Source organism: Gigantopelta aegis, chromosome 10 (assembly GCF_016097555.1).
Source record: "Gigantopelta aegis isolate Gae_Host chromosome 10, Gae_host_genome, whole genome shotgun sequence".
NCBI classification, from domain to species: domain Eukaryota; kingdom Metazoa; phylum Mollusca; class Gastropoda; order Neomphalida; family Peltospiridae; genus Gigantopelta; species Gigantopelta aegis.
In genome coordinates this window covers 67,785,840-67,810,445 of record NC_054708.1, presented here as the reverse complement: position 1 = coordinate 67,810,445, position 24,606 = coordinate 67,785,840, and the positions used below count along the sequence as shown (strand labels likewise).

At 41.1% G+C, this 24,606-nt stretch overlaps 1 protein-coding gene across 1 annotated transcript; it reads left to right on the top strand.

The window, feature by feature from the left end:
* The first annotated feature begins 7,257 nt into the window (after nt 1-7,257).
* On the top strand, nt 7,258-16,358 carry LOC121384593 (heat shock protein 70 A1-like). The gene is made up of 2 exons (XM_041515050.1): nt 7,258-9,347; nt 14,295-16,358. The coding sequence occupies exon 1, from the start codon at nt 7,418-7,420 to the stop codon at nt 9,323-9,325; it is 1,908 nt and encodes a 635-aa protein (XP_041370984.1). The 5' UTR covers nt 7,258-7,417; the 3' UTR covers nt 9,326-9,347; nt 14,295-16,358.
* The last annotated feature ends 8,248 nt before the right edge of the window (nt 16,359-24,606 follow it).

Genomic DNA, 24,606 nt, shown 5'->3' with positions numbered 1-24,606 from the left:
AACTGTTTAGCAAATTCATGAACTATATAAAGTGCGTCCATAAGGACACTAAGCCGGGGACACATCTCTGCGATTCCGACGTACAATAAATATCTTATGATAAAATCGGATTAAAACCACCGATGTCGCAATTATATGATATACCTTACGATCCGATTTGTCAGACGATGTAATCGGTGTCGGGGAGGGGTGGGGAGTCTGGCATTATTATTATTATTATTTTTTTTTTTTTTTTTTTTAAAGTGTCAAATGTTAATATATTTGACTGCTTGTCGTTATGGAATGTCGAAAGGGATGTAACTCGTTAGGTAGCACGATACAGTTTGCAAACCAGAGTATTTTCCCTTGGTATATATTGCCACTTGAAGACCTTTATGATCGTTTTGTTTAATGACACCACTAGAGCACATTAGTTAATTAATCATTTGTTATAACTTATTGGATGTCAACTATTTGATAATTTCGACACCTAGTTTTCAGACGGAACCCGCTACATTTTCCCACAATCAGGACAGCACATACCATGGCCTTTGATATAATAGTCGTGGGGCATTGGTTGGGACTGGACCATACCCAAGCATTTCAGGCGAGCAAATACCCACTGAGATAAATCCCGCACCTTTGTTAAGTAGAAGTCTGCGAATAACAAGAAATCGTGCGGTCGTAATTGTTGAACAGTCCCTTTTGTTTTGTTAAAAATGCATTGTTATGTAATGAATATGGGGATATAAAAAGATTCCATACACTATCCCAATCAGGGCCCCCTTCCTCCTGTACCGGAGTTGGTCACTGGCGAACGGAAGTCAGAGGCCAAATTCGGGATGGGCGTGCTTGAACCTTTAGTTGATATGAGCACGTTAACAGAGTTCCCAACCCAGCCACTCAGGGCCCCGTTTCACGAGCTATCTCAGCGCTAAGGTTGCTTCAAGTGCATACGGTTGTTTACCTTATGCACTTTAGGTGATCTTAGCTCTAAGATTGTTTCGCGGAACGAAGCCCAGGGCCCGTGCTTATAAAACTTTTAGAGTCCAGACTCGGTCTTTAATGATATCACACGCATACAATTTGTTTGGCGTTGTCATGGCATTAGTGTCTCAGACTCTGTTAAAAGTCTCGAGTCTAGACTCTAAAAGATTTATAAGTACCAGGCCAGATGTGTAATGTGTAATGTTAATGGAAAGACATAAACGATCACGCCAATACTAGTAAGGAAGGTTGACTGCCACCAAAAGCATGTTGAGAAGTTAACCTTGATACTGACAACCAGTTTTATATCTGACATTAAATCCTACCAAGACCAAGACCGAAGCTGTTGTAGCATACGCCTGCCCTGGGCACAGGTGTCGGCCTCAGCCGGCTCCTCCGTCCAGGACAGGAAAGGGTTGGGGGAGGGAGGAGGAGGGACCTCCTGCACTGGCAGGTGCAAGGGAGCACCAGCAGTCCGGCAGCAGCCGGTAACAGTCGGAGGGTGGTATGGTGGAATACCCCGTAGGATTGAGCCAAATGGAAATGGGTGCGCATTTTTGTGAAGGAAATTGTGCTCAATTTTGAACAGTCGGTCTAAAGAAAAAGGTAGCGAGCTACGTATAGGTTTGGAATTTTATTGGGCCGAGAGTAGCTCGGTGATTACAATCTGCGGATGTTGAGTTGTCTCCCTAGGTTGCCCATAGAGCCCTTAAAAGGGCCTGATCTGTTCAGATCGTGGCATGACAACCCAGGGAAGACTCGATGCAATTGTGTATGTATATCGCAATTGTGTATGACTGGGAGGTAAGGTCGGCGAGTCCTGGTGTTTCCCTTGGGTTCCGTCTCCTGTCACCTGCCTGGTGATCCGTGTTATCCTCCTCTTCCATCTCTCCCGTTCTAGTGCCCTTGGTGCCCCGCCAGCAACAAGGATTTTGGGGGTTGGGTGGAGGGCGCTAGTATTCTTTTGTCCAGCTCCCTCCGGGTGCATTGCAATTGTGTACTCGGAGCCGGTTTTCTTTTGCCCGAATCCTTATTAAGTACGGTGCTGGGCCATTATAATTTTATTTGTGGTCGGATGCATTGTTATCATTAGTCAATGCATCCTATGTGGAGATGATGCAATTTACGTGCGTGCCGTGTGCTTGTTGTCTCTAGTTGGTGTTAATAAATCCTACATTACGTCTTTGTACTCTATACAGAAATAGTTTGATTTGTTTAACGACACCAGTAGAGCACATTGATTTTGTTTAATCATCGGCTACTGGATGTCAAACATATGGTCATTTTGACACATTTAGTAGCAAGGGATCTTTTATATGCACCATCCTACAGACAGGATAGCACATACCACGGCTTTTGATATGCCAGTCGTGGTGGACTGGCAGGAACGAGAAATAGCCCAATGGGCCCTCCGACGGGGATCGATCCCAAACCGATCGCGCTTCAAGCGAGCGCTTTACCATCGGGCTACATCCCGCCCCTACAGTGCTATAGTGACTGGAATGTGGTCTACAATACTATGGTTCGTCCACAGGGAACGACCTTTTTGATACTATGGAATTTACTACAAGTTATTTATTTCTGAGCCGATTGTTTTGTAACTTGCAGTTTTGTTTTTAGCATTTGTTTGTTATTTCCAGAACACTTTCTTTTACTTTTCTTCTTACGTCATACCAAACTGAAATTATTAACAAAAAACACTTTTGTAGACGGATGGGACGGACTAATAAGGGTTTCCTTATTTCTTTCTCTTATATTGTGTGAATTGTGTGTGTGCATTGTGCACTGTGTGTCTGTGTGTGTGTGTGTGTGTGTGTGTGTGTAGTGTGTGTGTAGTGTAGTGTGTGTGTGTGTGTGTGTGAGAGTGTGTGTGTGTGTAGTGTAGTGTGTGTGTGTGTGTAGTGTAGTGTGTGTGTAGTGTAGTGTGTGTGTGTAGTGTAGTGTGTGTGTAGTGTGTGTGTGTGTGTGTGTAGTGTAGTGTGTGTGTAGTATGTGTGTGTGTAGTGTGTGTGTAGTGTAGTGTGTGTGAGTGTGTGTGTGTGTGTAGTGTGTGTGTGTAGTGTAGTGTGTAGTGTAGTGTGTAGTGTAGTGTAGTGTAGTGTGTGTGTAGTGTAGTGTAGTGTAGTGTGTGTAGTGTAATGTGTGAGTGTGTGTGCTTGCGTGTGTGTGTGCGTGCTTGTGTGTGTGTGCGCGCTTGCGTGCGTGTGTGTGTGTGTGTGTGTGTGTGTGTGTGTACTGATCCTGACTTCTGAACGACTCACTTGATTTTCATTGATGTTATATCAATACGTTTTTATTGATTATTTGTATGGTGTGAATTGTGTTCCGTTGAACAGATCAATGTGCAGTCATTCTCGGACTGATCGTCAGTCGAGTCTAGTTTAGATCGATACACATCTCTAGGACGATAAGCCCTATATATTTTAGTATAATATAGAGACGAGGTGTAGGGAGAGAACGGTCACAGGCGGATCTAGAGGGGGAGGGGTAAAAGGGGTGCCACGACCTCCTTCTCCGCCCATTTGAAGTGCCCTTTTTAATGACTTATTCTTTTTGTTTGGGGTTTTTATAAATACATCATTCATACCACAATATGTAATACTAAATGCCCTCTGAGCATCTTTATTGGAAAATGTTTCGGGGAGATCGGCTTATTTGCCTTCGACAAAGTCAAATAATTGCCTTTTAAAAATGTTTTGAAACACCACCCCCCCCCCCCTCCCCTTTACAAAATCTTGGATCTGTCCCTGGCGGTGCTTGCTATACATTGATCAACATGGGAGACTTAGGATGAGTGGTACCTAACATGCTGGTCTTGAAATTATAAATTATATACAATAAAACCGCGGATTCGTAATAAGGTTGTACACACGCATAGGTATATACATGAGGTGGCTCGCCTGATGCGTGGTCGGTCTAAGATCGACCCCCTTCGGTGGACTCATTGGACTATTTCTTGTTCCAGCCAGTGCACTACGACTGATGTATCAAAAACGGTGGTATGTACTATCCTGTCTGTGGGACTGTGCATATAAAAGATCCCTTGCTACTAATGAAACAAAAAATAGTAGGTTTCCTCTCTAAGACTACTACGTAGCTAGTATATGTCAAAATTACCAAATTTTTGACAAACAATAGCAGATGATTAATAAATCAATGTGATCTAGTGGTGTCGTTAACCAAAACAAACAAACCTTTACACGCATAAACATACACCTGATGTATATACTGTTGTGTAATAATAGCAGTACGTAGGTAGGACATTATAGTTTCAAACCTGCAACTAGATGTACAGATACACTGCGTGGGACAAAGTCCCGGTACGAGGAAGGAAGGAAATGTTTTATTTAACGACACACTCAACACATTTTATTTACGGATATATGGCGTCAGACATATGGTTAAGGACCAAAGATATATTGAGAGAGGAAATTCGCTGTCGCCACTTCATGGGCTACTCTTTTCGATAAGCAGCAAGGGATCTTTTATATGCACCATCCCACAGACTGGATAACACATACCACGGCCTTTGATGTTCCAATCGTGGTGCACTGGCTGAAGCGAAAAATAGCCCAATGGGCCCACTAACGGGGATCGATCCCAGACCGACAGCGCATCAAACGAACGCTAAATATACCAATTGGCTACGTCCCGGTACAAATAGGTCATGTAATATTAAATATATCATGGGTGAACCAGTTTCGGTGAGTATAAGCATTCGGTTCTAAAGCATCTCAGTATTTATAAACAGACAGTTGTTATTCAAATAGCTGCCTTTTTATTAGTATTTCTACACTGAAAATGAGCACTAAACTGGCCGCTATATAGCAAAGATCACCGCACGTGCGTCAAAAACTGTAGCATGCATCAGCAGTAAATATTGTTAACTACGTAACCTGTTTCGGTGAGTGAAACGTTTAGTGGAATAGCTTACAGCCAAAACTTTCCAACAGAAAACTGTTTAGTGTTTAATCAAAACATGTATGTTGTTCAACAAAACATGCACTTATAATAATTTATAAATATAATGTTTAAATATTTTAAGACAAATTACAAAATGGAGTCTTCGAGAACCTTAACAGACAACATTTTAGGAACACGAATATAATAATTATGTTGTCTTGCAAATCGTGTTATAAGTTGAGCAAATGAATAGTTATAATGGTAAAAATGTTTGGTTAAAAAATATAAGCTTCATTCTAAGTTTTAATAAATATATACTGACACACAATGAAAACGCAAAAACAACTTTTCATTGCAAATAACGACAAACTATTAATGAATTGATGAATAATGTAATATGACATTAATGACTGGTATTCATGAGATACATTCACATGGAAACATGGCCAGTTATCATCAGTAATCGAGTTGCATTCGTAATCGAAAAGTTCCACCAGGCCGTGGTATGTTCTGACCTGTCTGAGAAATAGCCCAGTGGGCACACCAACAGGGCTCGATCCTAGACCGATCCGCGCATCAGAAAAGCGCTTTACCACCCCACGTCGTACACAGATGCGGTGACTTAGCCCACAAGATTAATTACAGGTATGATGGGATGCAGGGCTGTACTCTGAGGGGTAGAGGTACTGAGGCAAGTATTGTTTGTCCTATACCTTAAAACCTTTCGGCGGTAGATTACGGAGTATTTGAAATATATTTTAAATGAGTTGTCTATATAAATACGTTCTTGTAATTACAATTGTAAAGTATTTTCTTCCGATATATATATATGTGTGTATGTTATGAATCCCAACGACAGACTTACATGTCAATACGATTGATGCGTGTGCCGTGCAGGTGTAGTGTGTGAAGTTATTGTATTAAAGACGTTTGACGTCAAAATTTAGCTAACTGGACAATTTTAATTTTAATTTTGCTGCTTTGTAAGATGTTTCCGACTAAAAAAATATTTCTACGATTAAACTTACGTATTAAATATATTTTCTTGTCTAGAATATCAGTGTCTGTATATTCAATGTGTTTCTGGTCGTCTTAATATTTGCAAGAAGATCAAACTGGATTTTGTTTTGGAATAATTTCGTACGTATGAAAAAAATTATTTTTAGGAAATAAAATGAAATTTAACCTATTACAAATATTAGAGCGATCAGAAACACGTTTAATATACAGCCACTAGTATTTTATTCAGAAAAATATATTTGATATGTAATTACAATCGTTAAACAGTCTCTGTTAGTCCATAACATCTTTAAAATTGCAGCAAATTCAGGAATGTCCCTTTAAGAAGTCGTTCACTGGCAAATAAGTTTTGTATTTTCGTGTTCATTTTAAAAAGAAGACTACTATGTTGTGAAGAAAAGTAAGTAAAATTTATTCATATTAAATTACGGAAAACAGGACCATATTAATTTTTTGTTATGGCTTTAATACAAATCAAGGTGTCCATTTCCATAGTAAATTATTAAAACTGGACAATTTTAAGAACTTGTTTATGTGAAATTACTGATGGAAAAAACCTAATTCATATGTCTTACTACTAGCACAGATGCACTAAAGTATGCGAAATATGTTAATGTCAAAATCACAAAATTCTATTTACAAATATTTTATCTTGAATTTTATTATCAACATATGTAAATTTTTAAACTATTTTAGTGAAACTTGTATAATTCGCCCTTTCCAAAAAATGCTTCCATCCTTTTTTTCCACCTTATTTACAACTGTCAAAACGATGCGACGGACGTAATATGTGTATGTCGCAATGACAACATCAACAGCTAATTTTATAGTCTAATTAGAAATACATGCCATACTTTTAGTTACAACTTACAAGCAGTTTTGCTGTCGGTTGTAACCTGTTTAACTCAGATTTCTCATAAAAGCATGCACTAAATCTGCCATATTTCATATCATATAAAAGAATAATCGTTGTACTTAATTTTGTTACCTGCTAAATATGATAAAAGGGTTTGGAAAAAAATATTTATTTTACATCAGCAATACATGGGATTATAGCGTGGGTCGCAACTTTTGACGTTACGCGCTCGTGCCAAGAAACGGGGAAGTTCTGTCAAAAAATCAATGAATGTGGAAACCCTGGAAATGTAGGTCACTGTGTCGAGTTTTAAACGGAGCTAACCGCATACGATATATAGCCCCCAAATGTCTTTTAGGAGTTTAAATGGCCTCCACTAAACACACCCGTACCAATAAAAACACCCAGTACATCCCATCAAGTGTCCTTGTTATGAGTTGCACCCCTCCCATGAAATATTCTGAATCGGCACCTGATGCATACATATGCATGAGGAAAACACCGAGAAAACTCGGGAATACTCGAGAGCAAGAGAGCGAACATTCGAGAGAGCTCGACTACTATTTATAAGCCAGTCAAGTCGGCGCACCGGTCAGTGTTCTATGTGCACCACACACGGAATAGAGTACGCGTTGAAATTTTTCTCGTTGTCTGCAACACGGATATTACAACATGGCTAAAGCTGTAGGTATTGACCTGGGAACGACATATTCGTGTGTAGGTGTTTTCCAGCATGGCAAAGTGGAAATTATCGCCAACGATCAAGGTAACCGTACGACACCTAGCTACGTCGCCTTCACCGACAGCGAGCGGTTGTTGGGGGACGCGGCTAAAAACCAAGTGGCCGTCAACCCCGCGAACACGGTGTTCGACGCCAAACGACTGATCGGCAGAAAGTTTAACGACGCTCATGTTCAAGCCGACATGAAGCATTGGCCTTTCAAGGTCATCAACAAGAATGACAAGCCGATGATCCAGGTGGAATTTAAAGGAGAAATGAAAATCTTTTCGCCTGAAGAGATCAGCTCCATGGTTCTGACCAAAATGAAGGAGACGGCCGAAGCGTATCTGGGGAAGACCGTCAAGGATGTGGTTGTCACCGTCCCGGCGTACTTCAACGATTCCCAGCGACAGGCGACGAAAGATGCCGGCATCATCGCTAGCTTGAACGTTCTGAGAATCATCAACGAGCCGACGGCCGCGGCACTGGCGTACGGTCTCGACAAGAATCTCAAAGGTGAGAAAAACGTCCTTGTGTACGACCTTGGTGGTGGAACCTTTGACGTGTCCATCCTGACCATCGACGAAGGATCCATGTTCGAGGTGAGGTCGACCGCCGGGGATACCCATTTGGGAGGGGAGGATTTCGACAGTCGAATTGTCAGTCATCTGGTCGACGAATTTAAGCGAAAGCACAAAAAGGACATATCCGGAAACCAAAGGGCCATTCGCCGACTGAGAAGTGCGTGCGAACGGGCCAAGAGGACCTTGTCCAGCAGCACTGAAGCCAGCATTGAAATCGACTCACTGTTTGAAGGGATCGACTACTACACCAAGATAACACGGGCGCGATTTGAAGACCTGTGTGCTGATCTGTTCCGTAACACCATGGAACCAGTAGAAAAGGCCATAAAGGATGCCAAGCTCGACAAGTCGAAGATTGACGACATCGTTATGGTTGGTGGTTCTACGAGGATTCCAAAGATTCAGAAACTTCTCCAGGATTTCATGAATGGGAAGGAGCTGAACAAATCCATAAACCCGGACGAGGCAGTGGCATATGGAGCAGCCGTCCAGGCAGCCATCTTGACCGGAGATACCAGCGAGGCCATCAAGGACGTGCTTCTGGTCGACGTGGCTCCACTGTCGCTCGGGATCGAAACTGCCGGCGGCGTCATGACGAAACTGATAGAAAGAAACGCACGCATCCCTTGCAAGACGTCGAAGATCTTCACCACCTACGCCGACAATCAACCAGGCGTCTCGATCCAGGTGTACGAAGGCGAGCGAGCCATGACCAAGGACAACAACCTCCTTGGACGATTTGAATTGAACGGAATCCCGCCTGCACCGCGCGGCGTTCCACAGATCGACGTCACCTTCGACATCGACGCCAATGGGATCATGAGCGTCTCGGCGCAGGACAAGAGTACCGGGAAGTCGAGCAAGATCACCATCACGAACGACAAGGGCCGGCTGGGCGCGGCGGAGATCGAGAGAATGGTGAACGAGGCGGAGAAGTACCGGGACGAGGACGAGAAGCAGAGAGAGAGGGTGAGCGCCAGGAACCAGCTGGAGAACTACGTGTTCAGCGTGCGCCAGTCCATTAACGAGGCGGGGGACAAGCTGTCGCAGTCGGACAAGGACGCGGTGAACCACAAGTGCGAGGAGACCCTCAAGTGGATCGATGCCAACCTCCTGGCCGAGAAGGACGAGTACGAGTTCCAGCTGAAGGAGGTGGAGAATGTCTGCAGACCCATCATGGTCAAGATGCACGGAGGAGGAGGAGGAGCTCAGGCTGGAGGTCAACCAGGAGGTCAGCCCGGAGGTCACGGTCCAACCGTTGAGGAAGTGGATTAAATGGTTCTGAAAGTGAACGGAGGTTTGAAATGAACGTTTCTTTGCGTTTAGTTAAACTATATTATTACATTTCAGAATTGTTAGCTTTGCGTATTGTGTAACTGTATGCATTAACTATGGTATATAACAGTATGTGTTAACCAAATAACGGTATCTGTTAACTAAATATGTCTAAGCAATTTATTTTACGTGTATTGCTCATGGAACTATATAGTGCTACAAAGTATTCTTAATCATATTTACGAAATCGTGTTTAAACAGATTAAACGACTTGCATTCTATTGTCAGTATTGTCCTAATGCAAAGTATTCAAGAAATAATTCATGATGACGCTCGTTTTAAGGCATGTTCCACAATTCATCACACGAGTAAATGGGGGACCAGGATAGCCTGAATATTTTATGGGTGGTGAATCGACTGAAATTTGGTTTGGTATCTAATGCTACTTTCATAGATGGTGAATGTTTTTGTTTTTTTTTTGTTTTTTTTTTTTTTTGGGGGGGGGGGGGGGGGGGGGGGGGAATTCATGGTCACTCAGTCCAAACCATTTTCTTATTGTAATAAATTTTTGGATCAACCCTTGCCAAAAAGTATTCATAATCATAAATGTAGTAAAGTTCTTTGTAATATTTATATTTGTGCTTGAAAGCAGAATATAAACACAGAAATAATAGTTTACAAATTTATATTGCTCTTAAAGGTGCAATCTCGGGGATATTTTAAATATTTAAGCAATTAAAATACACCATCAGTTTTTGTTTTCATACCATTCTTCGGGGGGTTTTCTGAATCTTTTTTCTACCATATAGGTCATATTCAAAGGCAGCTTTAGGCAAATTGATATCAAGTAGCTTGACGCTTCTTGGGGTTTGGATTTGTGTTGCTGTGGAATTCTGAAGCATGGTTCTGAAACTCTTTGGAAGATATCTTCTTCATTAATATATATGTAACGTCTACATCGCTTAAAATAATAAAAGTGGCCACATGGATCGTCCATACAGATGAAAATAGTAGAAACTTTGAGTTTATTGAAACTGTAGTCGTAGTTGTATTTTGAATTTGATAATGTATTGGATGCCGAGGCGAGATTGCAGCTTTAATAGATGTAAATATATATGAATAGTTAAATGTATGTTATCACAAAGATTCCAAATGCAGACGTGACTTCGTACCATAAAGTACTGGGTGTTTTTTGTTTTGTTTTTTCAATCTTTTAAAATAACTATGGTTAGGTATTGCCAGAAAGCTTTGAGGTGCATACGTATGTGTGTACCTTTAAAATTAAAAGCCTGTTGGATCATTCATGTTTTGTATCTTCACAATCAAACACATTTCTGTGTATGGCAGCAGCCGTAAAACCATACATGTCATGAACAGGCTAAACACGTTTGGAGTTAATGCATATTTCCAGAAAGGTTTCGACATACATCTTTCCAAACAAGACTTCAAACCTGTATGTCTATGTATTAACTAAAAGCCTATAAAACTGTTGCTACACAGACCAAACGATTTGAGAATTCCATGTACATTTGATTGTGTGTATACCTAAATAACTCCTTCAAAAGGAAATGACCTAATGTGTTTACGATCAAGACTATTTAATAGGCATACGAATGTTTTGGGTTTTTTGGTGAGGCATGTTGGATATTGTGACATAAGTATATATTATATTAAAGTCAATTTTTTTAAAAGTTGAAACGAACGAAGCAAGTTTATTACCACCTTAACCATTCGTGTGGTTTATAAATAACCGGAAATTGCCCCTTACGCAACTTGAGATGCGGCTAGATGCTACACAGTTGTTTGTCGTCAACTTATTTCGAAGCTCTAAGTGTGAGTGTCATAAATTGCATGAATTGAATTTTTCTTGGCCCAGGGCCGTACATAGCCTAAAATAACGGGTGGTGCTGTAAAAAAAGAAAAAGGAACTCAATAAAAAGGGCATTTCAAAACCAAAAATGGCACTTGAATAATTGTGGAGGTGGCGGGGCAGTTGCCAAAGTCTGCCTTCCTGATTTGTTGTTGTTTTGTTGGCTTTTTAAAAATATATTATTATTAATATTAATTTTTGTTTGTTAATTAATTTTGACTATTCGATTGTGTGTCCGTAATAAGTCAGTTTTAAATCCATATAAACGCAAACGTTGAAAAAAGCTTTTGTTAAGACATTATGTATATAGTATATAACAAGGCTTGAAAAGGGGGTCGTTCAACAATAATTATGTAACGCTCGATTCTGAAGATGATTTATCACATGCGTTATGTTTGCATTCTGAATATTAAAAAGCTTTCGGGTTACATTTGTCTAGTTTTGTGTTACGTATTTGTTGAACAGCCGCAAACCAAGCTGACATATTACAGTTAAGTTTGTTAGATTTAGTCCAGTTAAACATTTTGTTAGATAGTCCATTTGAAGATGTAGCGTTAGTACTTTACGAATATAATCAATAACTCATGTGATGTTTGATTGTAAAATACCTATCGATAGTTTTTACTTCTCTGTCTCTACAACCTTCTTTATTTGTATTTTATTCAATTTATGTTTGATGCTCAATGGGCACATCATTTGTTTGCATTTGTTCTTTTATGATTCTTTGTTAAGGACAACAATTTTATTTTTTGTTCTTGAATACAGTATTGCTTTCTTGTTAAGTAATTAAGAATTTTGTTTCACATGATATAGTTGTTAAAATAACAAACAAAAAATTATATATATACTTTGTAAAATAAAGATAAAAAATATTAACCAAATATATTGTCTTAAATTTGCAGAAATGTTTTTTCCTTTTCTATTTTCCAACCATGTATTCAGTCACTCCCACCCACCACCACTTTTTTTACCCAGTATGATCCAATATAAATATAACAGATAGCATCGCATATTTCGATGTTCGAGTATTTGATAACTTCATGGTTAGACAGTATGGTCTAGCATGGGCGAAGCCAGGATTTCATATTGGGGGACATCCACATTGAGGGCTGGGTGGGCACCCACACTATCTATGAATGGTGTTATGGGGCGGTGTTAGGGAATAAACACGTGTGATTGGAGAGGGGTATCTATGGGATCAAACCTCAGAGCTGACCTACTAGGTGATTTGTTTTGTTCGAATCAATGTTCTTTGTACGGGCGGTCGCAACTAGAGGCCGGAAGTCCTCTTGTTCCCTGGCTATTTTAGGTTAAGTACGGCCCTGGACTGGCCAATCAAATGTCACGTTATTAAATCACTGCCATATCTGTTCAATAGTGTATAGGCCTATATAAAATACATTTCTTACTTCTGTTCGGAAGTGGTATGTTATGTGGAACTAAAGCGTTTGCACTCACACACACTCTCTCTCTCTCTCTCTCTCTCTCTCTCTCTCTCTCTCTCTCTCTCTCTCTCTCTCTCTCTCTCTCTCTCTCTCTCTCTCTCTATATATATATATATATATATATATATATATACGAAATGTTACATTTGGCATATATTTGACACCAGATATCCATTCAGTAGATAGATTTTCTCACAAGGACCTGCTAATGATCTGACCGTTTTTCACACTGTTTAATGTCTATAACGTGAAGGTAAACGCAAAGCCCAGGCTAGTGAGCGTTTTTTAACACCACATAGCGCTCGCAGTAGTTGACGGCAGAACTGGTTAAACTAATGTCTATGTTAATATTAAACGAACATTCCTTTGACGCATGTTATCTTTCAAAGATTTTTTATGTGCATGCACCTCATCTATTACATCCTGCTCGGATGTCAAACTCAACAGCAAGAAATGTTCATTGGCGTAGCCAGGATTTTACTGGAGGGTGGGGGCACCCACATATCAATTGTGTTATTGTGTGACAAGCAAATAAAACAGTGTGTGTGTGTGTGTGTGTGATTGGGCCCCCACGTCTCCCCATGGATACGTCAGCGGGAATGTTCCAGAAATGCTCCTACCACACATAAAATAGCTAGTCATTCAGTTTGACATTTATTACATTTCAACAATTTTGTTTACCGTCTTCAGGTTATATACCACGAAATCAAATACCACAGACGACAATAGTAACATGTAGCTAAAACTGCTACACGCTGCGTTTCAATCAACATGTACTCCATGGACAGAAATATAACCCTCCATCAACCTTAAAATAAATCAAATTTAAAACATGGCGTTTAAGCTGCTAGACCAGGAATAACATGAGGCGTTTTTGACTACCCTATTCCGCACAAAAATTGTCATCTTATTATTAGTAGCACACACACACACACACACACACACACACACACACACACACACACTCCCATGTTTATGTTACAAGCACAGTAATAGCTCGAACATTGATACTAATTCAAATTAAATTGCAGGAATTTACTGGCCAGATGAAACAATATTAAATAACCACACTCATCATAAATGGCCTGCTAGTATTAACGGTGATATTAAAAGTTATTAAACGTTGGATGCACTTCGAACTTTGGTATCTGCTATTTCGTATACTTCTAAATTAATGAGAAAAATAATCATTTGATTGCAATTTTACTTCTCGCACCCCCCCCCCCCCCCCCCCCCCCCCCACACACACACACAAACACCGTTCGGTGTGAGCAGGCGTTGGTCAGATGGGAGAGTGTTTGGGGTTTGCGATTTCCGCCAGAATTGAAAATCCAGTGTTTTGACGAATTAATAATGTAATGATTTTTTTAAGAGGTGGGTAAAACCTTTATCGGCAGCTAGTGGCTTCTGGGAAAGAGTACTGTACAACGCATGTACTAAATGTCTAAACTTGCATCCTCTTAGAAGCTCTTGGATCCGTCCTTAAATAGCCCAAATGAATACTCGTTCTTCTAAAGGCCATTAACTTTCTCCGTTGCCTAATAAGTATTCCTATTACACGCAGTTGGTTGGCAACTGCCCAAATTGTGTTTCATCTTTGTTCCCTCTTTTATCAACAAGTGAACCATATAACATTGTGACTTTTCTTTCACAGATACGTGGCTGGTGCTAATGTCAGGGTCGTTTCGAAAATTACTTGGGACTCCGGCCAAACCTCCGTCTAACAGTAAACGGCTAAACGCCCCCTCCACAATTGTGTAAGTTCTCCACCCCACCACACCCCACCCCTTCCGACTGACTGGACAAGAGATATTATCAATGTTAAAGCAAGTTAACTCTTATCTTCAACACGGCATATTAGGCGTGGTTATTATTATTTTGTTTAATTTGTATTCCGTATCAGGCAGGGCCCGTGAAAATGTATTTGAAGGGAGATGGGTGAGGGCGCTCTGTCAGTGTCAATTTGAAAGTAGAAGGCAATTTCAGTCCTATGGCCCGGGAGGGAAATCGAATGGCTCAAAGGGCCCGGACCTGTTAGATGGGGGACGGGGACATGCTCCCCAGTAAATGTTTTATTTTTTATTTTTGTCATATGCCCATCCTTCCATGTCCATAGATCTCCCTGTTGTGGCACGTAATTGTTGACCGGGCCCCTTATTACAGCAGTAAACTCTTGGCTGACGATTACCAGCCTCGGTTATCTACTGACACTAGACTGTCTGGTGCTCACTCGCCAGACGTGGCGCAACTGGCTTCTAATTTCAAGTCGCTGTTCGTCCAACAACCGTAATATTTTGTGAATCGATAGACACGATCGGACATTTTTTTTTTATAACGGCGTTGGGTCTAGGAATGTCCTTTTAAAAGATAATCATGCACAACTTTGTACGATATTGCCTTTCGCCTCATAGTATGATAATTTCTTGAATAGGTTTTTTAAGACATTTATGATAAAAAGTTGGAGTTTATTTTTTACTCGCTCATTTTTGACATATTTCTTGCCCTTGTTGTGGTTTATGCTCACTATATATATATCGTATTGTTATTAATATTTTTGTACACTTTTTACCTGACAAAATATTTTATAAAGACGCGGTGTGTTGAACTAGTTCAGATTTGCAGATTTCAAAAAAAGGCTCAGATTTAAGTTATCATACATCCAAAATGTTCTACACAAAAATGCCTTCCTTTGATCATATAGGCTGAGTTTTCAGAAGGTCATAATGACATTACCACCGCTGTCAGTTTGATACGCTTTCTAATGTGTGTATTGAGGACAACAATTCTCCGTGTGCATGTATATCATTCTCACCACTATAGCGGTCTGAAGATTGATTTGTGGGACACGTTTCACTTTTATGCACTAGATATATTTTAACCTAGATTTCCAGCCAATTTGAAGTGGTCGCCATGCTCTCTGATTTTGATAGCCTCATACCTTTCTCAGCTGAATGCTTGTGGCATTAATTAAGGACACATAAAATATGTATACACGCTGTGTACGTTAGTGTTTTCGCTGTAAAATTGTAGCGACATACGTCAACCCAGGCTTACAGCCAGCTCAAAATGGTTTACCTTGCTCACTCATTTTGATTGATATATATATATATATATATATATATATATATATATATATATATATATATATATATATGTATGTAATTCAAAATAAAAGTTCTAGCAAAATATACATGGTTGTAGCTATTCAAGAAAAGTCGATATTTTCAAGTATAAATATTATTCGGAACTCCTCGGTACAATTCACGAATCATACCTCTGACATCGACATTTGGCTCATGATTAATGAAATTTTTCTCTCTATTTATGGTCTAATTATAATATGTTCCAATGAAACTCATGTTCAGTTGTTCAATTTAAAGTTCAAATTTAAATTTTGTAACACAACATGTTGTTAATAAAACTAACGATTAACATTTTTGTCATTTCAAAGATTTGTTTTTCATATTTTCATCTATATTTACTGTACTATAATATTCATGTACAAATGAAAACATATCTAAGAGGGTTTTTTGGGGGTGGGGTGGTTGGCGCCCGAACTGATTCACGTCGACAACCTTTTTTGGTGTGAACTCCGTGCCAAAAGGTTAACCCTTAAATGTTATGTGACCAGGGCAGCGCATTTGAATCTTAATTGGATATAAGGACAAAAATAAAGTTAAAATGAAAATCGTAATCCCCCGAGGTGTTCCGAATGATACCGAACATTGCTGGACAGTGCCCATATCAGTCCAGAAAGAACCGACAATTTATAGTCAAAATTATTCTATGTAACAATCCAGTCACCAGTGGTAAAGCGTTCGATTGATGCGCGGTCGGTCTAGGATCAATCCCCATCAGTAGACCTATTGGGCTATTTCTCGTTCCAGCTAGTGCTCCACAACTGGTGTAACAAAGGCCGTGGTATGTACTATCCTGTCTACGGGATTGTGCATATAAAAGATTCTTTGCTGCTAATCGAAAAGAGTAGCCCATGAAGTGGCAACAGCGGGTTTCCTATCTCAATATCTGTGTGGCCGTTAACCATTTTTCTGACGCCATATAACCGTAAATAAAATGTGTTGAGTGTGTCGTTAAATAAAACATTTTCTTCCTTCCTTCCAATCCAGTCACACTGTTTTCTTCATTAATCTGTTTTGAAATTTTGTATGTACTATCTTTCGCATTAATCTCTATCCATATAGATTTTTTATATTTTGACAGACAATCTGAAATATATATATATATATATGCACGAGAGTTCAGGGAAATGAGCAGCGAAGGGTCGTGGAGCGCTAGCCTCCCCTGTTTTGACAAACTTTGGAATATATACGTACACGAAAACAAAACGCCCCCACCTCCACTCGCTACTAATAAACCGTGTGCCTTTGTGCATAGTTGCTCAGATAGTTTATCTTTCGCTGTTATTGTACATACTGCTTTGCTAATATAATCATCTGAATTGTTGTAACGCGCACAATGTTATGGCATGTCAAGGTCTGTGTCAATTATTGTTTTAGTTTTATTAATAGTGGCTTAGAATGGTAACAGATAACAAATCCAGTATACCATATCATATCGCATTGTGTTTTCTTTTTCTAAATAGAAGTGCTTTAAAACATTATATACTAGTATATACACAAAATCCAGTTTTGTCATTTAAATCAAATGGGGACGGTTTCAAACTTTGTAAAGTGATATATTTTATTTGAGAAAAACAAAGTCAAATATACTGAAGTTTTACTTCAGAAAACTGCGGTTTTTATTTTTTAAAAGACTACACATCATTATGTTACTTTCTTATTGATAATAAAAGCATTTGGATTCCTTGTTCGTGGTAGTAGAATACTAAGTTTACTTTTTCGTTTGGTCTACAGCGAAGTACTGTTTAATATGCAAGGCAGTACATGCCTTACCTTATTGTCTTAAGTGCTGTGTTTTATATATTAAGTGCAGTATGTTCTAGGTGCAGGACATTTTGTTAGTATCTGCAAAAAAAGAAAGAAATTAGATCTTACTGCTCACATCTACTTTGTCTCCGTCGATGAATCTTACGAAAGCCAATGTCACCTTTCATTTTATTTGACCAATGAAAACACCGCTGGCAAAATATTGAATGCGCTAAATAAGCTGTACTGCACTGGGAATGACTGTGATGAAAGGTTACACCTATCCGTGTTTATAAAACTTTCTAAGTCTAAACTCGATGCTTTAATAGCATATCTTTCCATACAGCATGTGGTAATTTTCGACTCTGGATTTTTAAAGTTTTATAAGCACGGGCCTAGGGCACGAAATGACATTGGGGTTTGTCAGATTTATTAACGGAGTGAATAAAGTATGATTTTAGTCAGATCGGTATGGATATTTTATTAGCAATGCATGATGTTTAATCTGCAGTATATTAAAGTTTGATGTAGTAATATTTATCTGCAATGTGGAACCCCAACAACCTCTTGAGGTTTTTCGTATTGTGTGTTGGGGTGTGGATAACTATTCATTAATTTATTTGCAGTATGGTGCCTTTAAATCTTAATGTAATACTTTTATGTCTGCATTGCAGTACATTACATCTGCATTGCAGTACATTACATCTGCATTGCAGTACATTACATCTGCAGTGTAGTATGGTTTTTTCCGAATTTTAATATAACTGTACCTTTCATCAGCAATGTATTGCTTGTTACCTGCACGCAATGCAATATTTCTATGTGTGCATTGTATTACGTTTTATCTACAGTGCAGAAACTAGTATCTTCAGATCAATACTTTCACTAGTAGTAGCTATGTGCTTTTTATTTGCGATATAGTAGACCAGTATGACATGTTTTATTCATACTGGTTGTTAATTGTTACATTATTCAGTAACAGTATTTATTGTTCTTTGTGTTTTTTACATGGATATGACACCTTTAACCTGCAGTGCAGTATTTATATCTGCATTGTTGTGCTTGTTATATGCTATGCAGACTTGTTATATCTATATGTACTTATAGTTTGAAATGTAGTACTGTCGGTCATATTAAATAGTATTACGGAGAGAAATATTACCAGCTATATAATGCTGACTAAAACAGTGAAAGTTCAGTTGGCACGTAGAACATTATATATAGGTTACGATGTTTATTAGTATTTGCTGAACTCGCTTGTATTCTAAAGAGGGTCAAATTAAATACATTCCGTCCCTAATACCTTTACCCCTAAAGAAGTATTTAATTTGTTTTCAGTACAGGACTGTTGTAGAATGGATCACATGGCGATCTGAACTGGAGGTGTGTGTATGGAGGGTGAGTAATATTTTACGGTGCCCGCCAGGCGCGGATCCAGGGGTTTGTGAAAGGGGAGGGGGGTCCTGACATGGTAAGAGGTGACAGAACAGGTTTTATTTTTGACATCGTGGGGGGGGGGGGGAGGAGGCGCCCCTCGATACCTCCTCCCCCGGATCCGCGCCTGCCCACCGCAATGAATACTTTGCAAAAACATCCAACAGTGCACCCGTTACCCTCCACTACAACCAGCGTGACCATTTCTTGAACAGTCCTTATTGTCAGAGAAGTAGACACTTCTACTATAAAAAAAATTGTAGCCATTTAAAATAGTAGACGCGAAATGTTATAATGTTTTATACTGATAATAAATGACGAACTGGTGTTGTATTGTTTTTCCTGTCTACTTTGAGTACAAAAAACCAACAACATTACTTCTTTCCTATTATTTTATATTTCCGTATTATGTAAAAATGGAGGGATCTTTCATTTAATTATCGACATCTTGTCACAAAGAGCTGGCTGGACGTAGCCCAGTGGTACAGCGCTCGCTCGATGCGCGGTCGGTCTGGGATCGATCCCCGTCGGTGGGCCCATTGGGCTATTTCTCGTTCCAACCAGTGTACCACGACTGATATATCAAAGGCCGTGGTATGTACTATCCTGGCTATGGGATGGTGCATATAAAATATCCTTGGCGATAGCGGGTTTCCTCCCTCAATATCTGTGTGGTCCTTAACCATATGTCCGACGCCATATAACCGTAAATAGAATGTGTTGAGTGCGTCGTTAAATAAAAAACATTTCCTTCCTTCCTTCCTAATGAACTGACTTAACTCATTTACTTGCCCATATAAACGTTTGTTTTATTTAACACCACAAAAACACATTGATTTATTAATAATCGGCTATTGGATGTCAAACATTTGATATTTCTGATCCAGTCGGCAGAGGAAATCCGCTACATCTTTCCACTGGCAGCAAGGGATTTTTATATACTCTTTCCCACAAACAGGAAAGCACATACCACGGCCTTTGATATACCAGTCGTGATGCATTGGTTGTGACGGGAAGCCCCCCCCCCCCCCCCCCCCGCCCCAATCATGAATAGATCCACCGAGGAGGTTCCATTACATGTAATGACCCACCCCTTCATAGTCCATTCCTTGACGTGGTGGAGGGAGGGGGGGGGGGGGGGCTTTATGTCTCAGTGACCCAGAGAGCTATGCCAGAGCATGAGCTTTGGCTTCTGTTAGGGACACCTAAGCTGGACTGGTCAGTGGGTAGAGGCCAGACCGATATGGACCAAGAGGTAACCCTAACAGAAACCTCGAGTGCTGAAGTCGGAGGTATTGGACCGCACGGCGCACTCCAACAGACCACAGTACCATGCATCAACAGCTATTATGACTACATGTAATGACCTAAGCCTCTCAAGCGAGCGTTCTAGCGACTGAGCCACAGCTAGATACAGCCCCCATACGTTACGAGTGATCCACTGTTTCTTGGCCTATACCTAGTTTTATGTTTATATTCGATTAAGGCCCAGCACATACCTCATTCATCTTGGTCCTCTGTCCAAGATAGTGGGTTAGTGATTAGTGAGAGAGAAGAGGGTGAAAGATCACTGAGTCGTTAAACTCTGTTTAGGTGGAAGCCGGTACCGGGATGCGAACCCAGTGCCTAATAGCCTTAAGTCTAATGGCTTAACCACAACACCACCATAATCCAGACTAACAGCAAGATATCTTTAATATGCACTTTCCCATCGACAGCTGTGTGGCCCAGTAGAACGAAACAAAAGACGGACAAGTTCACCGTCAGATGATCGATCTGACGAGCGTTCTACCAGTGGATTACATCCCGGTGTTTCCTTCATATTTTATTAATTTAAAGTCACGCACAATTGCAGTCTTAATGAACTTTTTGCGTTTTTGCTATGAATAGCTCATACAGGTGACTGGCGGCTATACGCAAAACAATACTTAATTGGCATATATCACCTGCACATTCAAGTACAGTGTGTGTGTGTGTGTGTGTGTGGGGGGGGGGGGGGGGGTTCGAACACCCTCTCCTCGTTCAAAGAAATGTTCCTTCTTTAAATTTATTTTCCGAAGGAGCATGACTCGACTGAGCAACCCCCCCCCCCTACACCCACACATACACACACACGCATACGCATACACCTACACCCCACCCCCCTACACCCACACACACATACACCTACACCCTACACCCACACACGCACACGCATACACCTACACCCCACCCCCATAAACGTCGCTCATTATAGTCTGAACGTTCTACATATACTCTTCAAAAAAAGAAACGCAAAAGGGTACAAATGGGTTATAACTCCGATTTTATGTTTCCTACCGGTTCATGCTTTGTGAATATAAGGTCATTGCATGTCCCAAACACATTCCCACGGTTACATTCGATAAAACGCAGCTACTGTACAATAAAGTTCCAAAATGTGAATATTCGCAAAAACGCAGCCACGTGCAAACCATGTCACCACTGCACGTGCGTTGTCTGCACGTGCAACATGAACACCGACAGTATAAAAGTGCAGGGTGTTCGCTTGCCTGGCCTCTGTATCTGGCCGACAGTTGACAATCCAGGACATGCCACGTCTCAGTGAACCGCAGAGAAACAATGCCATCGGCCGACTAGACGCAGGCGAATCCAGAACGGCCGTTGCCAGGGCATTCCATGTGTCCCCAAGCACCATCTCCAGACTGTGGGACCGTTACCAGCAACATGGATCAACACGTGACCTCCCTAGATCCGGTCGACCACGGGTCACTACCCCCGGGCAGGACCGCTACATCCGGGTACGCCACCTTCGGGAACGATTGACTACTTCCACAGCCGCAGCAATACCAGGTTTGCGCAGGATATCCGACCAGACCGTACGGAACCGCCTACGTGAGGTAGGAATTCGTGCCAGACGTCCAGTTCGAGGTGTCATCTTAACACCACAACACCGTCGACTCCGACTGCAGTGGTGCCAGATTCATCGACAATGGCCTCAACTGCGATGGAGACAGGGTGTGGTTCAGTGAAGAGTCCCGATTTCTGCTCCGACGTCATGATGGAAGATGTCGCGTGTATAGGCGTCGTGGTGAACGTTATGCGGCAAACTGCGTGCAGGAAGTGGACAGATTCGGCGGGGGTAGTGTCATGGTGTGGGCAGCCATCTCACACACTGGCAGAACTGACCTGGTCCACGTGCAGGGCAACCTGAATGCACACTACATTGACCAGATCCTCCGGCCACACATCGTTCCAGTTATGGCCAACGCCAACGCAGTGTTCCAACATGACAACGCCAGGCCTCACACAGCACGTCTCACAACGGCTTTCCTACAGAACAACAACATTAATGTCCTTCCTTGGCCATCGATATCACCGGATTTGAACCCAATTGAGTATCTATGGGACGAGTTGGACCGACGCCTCCGACAGCGACAACCACAGCCCCAGACCCTGCCCGAGCTGGCAGCAGCCTTGCAGGCCGAGTGGGCCACCATCCCCCGGGACGTCATCCGTACTCTGGTTGCTTCAATGGGCAGGCGGTGCCAGGCAGTTGTCAACACACGCGGAGGCCACACCCGGTATTGACTCCAGATGACCTTGACCTTGGTGGTGTGTCCTATCACTTACTCACAATGGACTAGAGTGAATTGTGAACAATCCTGCAACATTTGGTAATTATCGGACTCACCATTCAATAACTAAATCAATTCTCCAAATGTTACGACAATGTGGTTTTGCGTTTCTTCTTTTGAAGAGTATATATTTCTGGACGCGCGCCTAACATTGTACACATGGGAGAAGATTTGAAAGCAAGCAATATCTTTCTAACCACACTTGTCCACACCGTAACATATTATACACTTGGACTATTTGCTGTCTGATATATGGCTGTTTTGATAATTAGTCAAGAGAGGACGACGATACCCACTTTCGCCACATAAGTTACTCTTGCCTCGGAAAGAGGGGAAAAATGACCTGGGGAAATTAAACGTACACATCAATTCGGGGCCCGTAGCACGTACTACATGACATTGTGCTACTAGGATATACCGGCTCTGGGTCTTATAGAGGAAACCCGCTACAGTTTTCCGTTAGTAGCAAGGGATCTTGTATGCACCATCCCACAGGCAATGATTTAGCTCCAGTCGGTTCGTTCTCCACAATCCTCGTGTGGTGTCTGAGGGACGAGAATGTGTCCATCTCCTGTCAGATGGTTGCGTGTTCACCCTGGAGTTAAATTGTTCACTCTCTACTAATATGTTATAATTTATATGAAAAAAATATCTTGTTGTATCAGGTGCAGATCCAACCTCTTAATAATCGACGTTCTCCTAAAATCCAGTTTAGTACTGCGTCACGAACTTTATTTAGACCAAACCCGTTCGCGTAACAGACGTTTAAGCTACATCCCAGGATACCTGCATGATGACCGTATGATAGTCTTTTTGTAAACCCGAAATACAAGTCTGCGGCTGCTCACTGTACGTTAACTACATGATGGTATGCCATAAAACGCATGCACTGGTGCTCCCAATATGTGCTTAATCAGAACCGCTTTAATGTGCGTCAGTGCAAAAGAGTCAGACGGCCATGTGTTGCAGTGACCTGCTTTTGAGAGATTGAGTACACTGATAGCTTTGGTGAGGACATTAGTCACTTTAGCTGAAGCTGTACTGCATATGGGCGGCATTAAAGTCAAGGACGAATATAGCAGTTTCTATAAACAAATAGACTACAGACACAGGATTGGGATTCAATGGCTTAGTCGGGATCTGTCCTGGGACAGACTTCTGGCTATCCAGAGATCGGCCCCGGGACAGACATGCTCGAAGCCTTAGTGGTATATGAGCATGTTTAAAAATTACCTGACCTGACCTGGCTTAGTCGGGGGAGGGGGGGTGGGGGGGGGGGGGGGCTTAGTCCCCCATCTCAACCAGTTTCCCACGACTGGTATAACAAAGGCCGTGGTATGTGCTGTCCTGTAGGTGAAAAAGTTCAAAGAGTAACGGATTTTCTTTGAAAACTACTTGTCATAATGTTTGACATCCAATAGCTGATGATTAATTAATCAATTAAATAGTGGTATCATTAAACGATCACACCTCTGTTTTATAGCCCATCACATTTTTTATTTGCCTGTCGACACACACCATGTGTAAAAGACAGTTCGGGTACCCCACACACCCCACACACACCACACACCCGCATATAACATTCTGATTACGCCAATGCTGGGATTTCACATGGGAAACACCCACAATATGTTGTTATTGCTGTGCGTGAACTGATTCATTCTTGAGGCGGGACGTAACCCAGTGGTAAAGCGCTTGCTTGATGCGCGGTCGATTTGGTATCGATCCCTGTCGGAGGGCCCATTGGGCTATTTCTCGTTCCAGCCAATGCACCACGACTGGTATATCAAAGGCCGTGGTATGTGCTATCTTGCTATTAATGGAAAAATATAGCGGGTTTCCTCTAAGACTATATGTCAAAATTACCAAATGTTTGACATCCAATAGCCGATGATTAATAAATCAATGTGCTCTTGTGGTGTCGTTAAACAAAACAAACTTTTGTTCTTTCTTAAGCATTAAAACAATTAAGACACTAAGTGTTGGAGGCGGTATTGGAGAGGAGGCGGCAATTATATATTACTGCCAC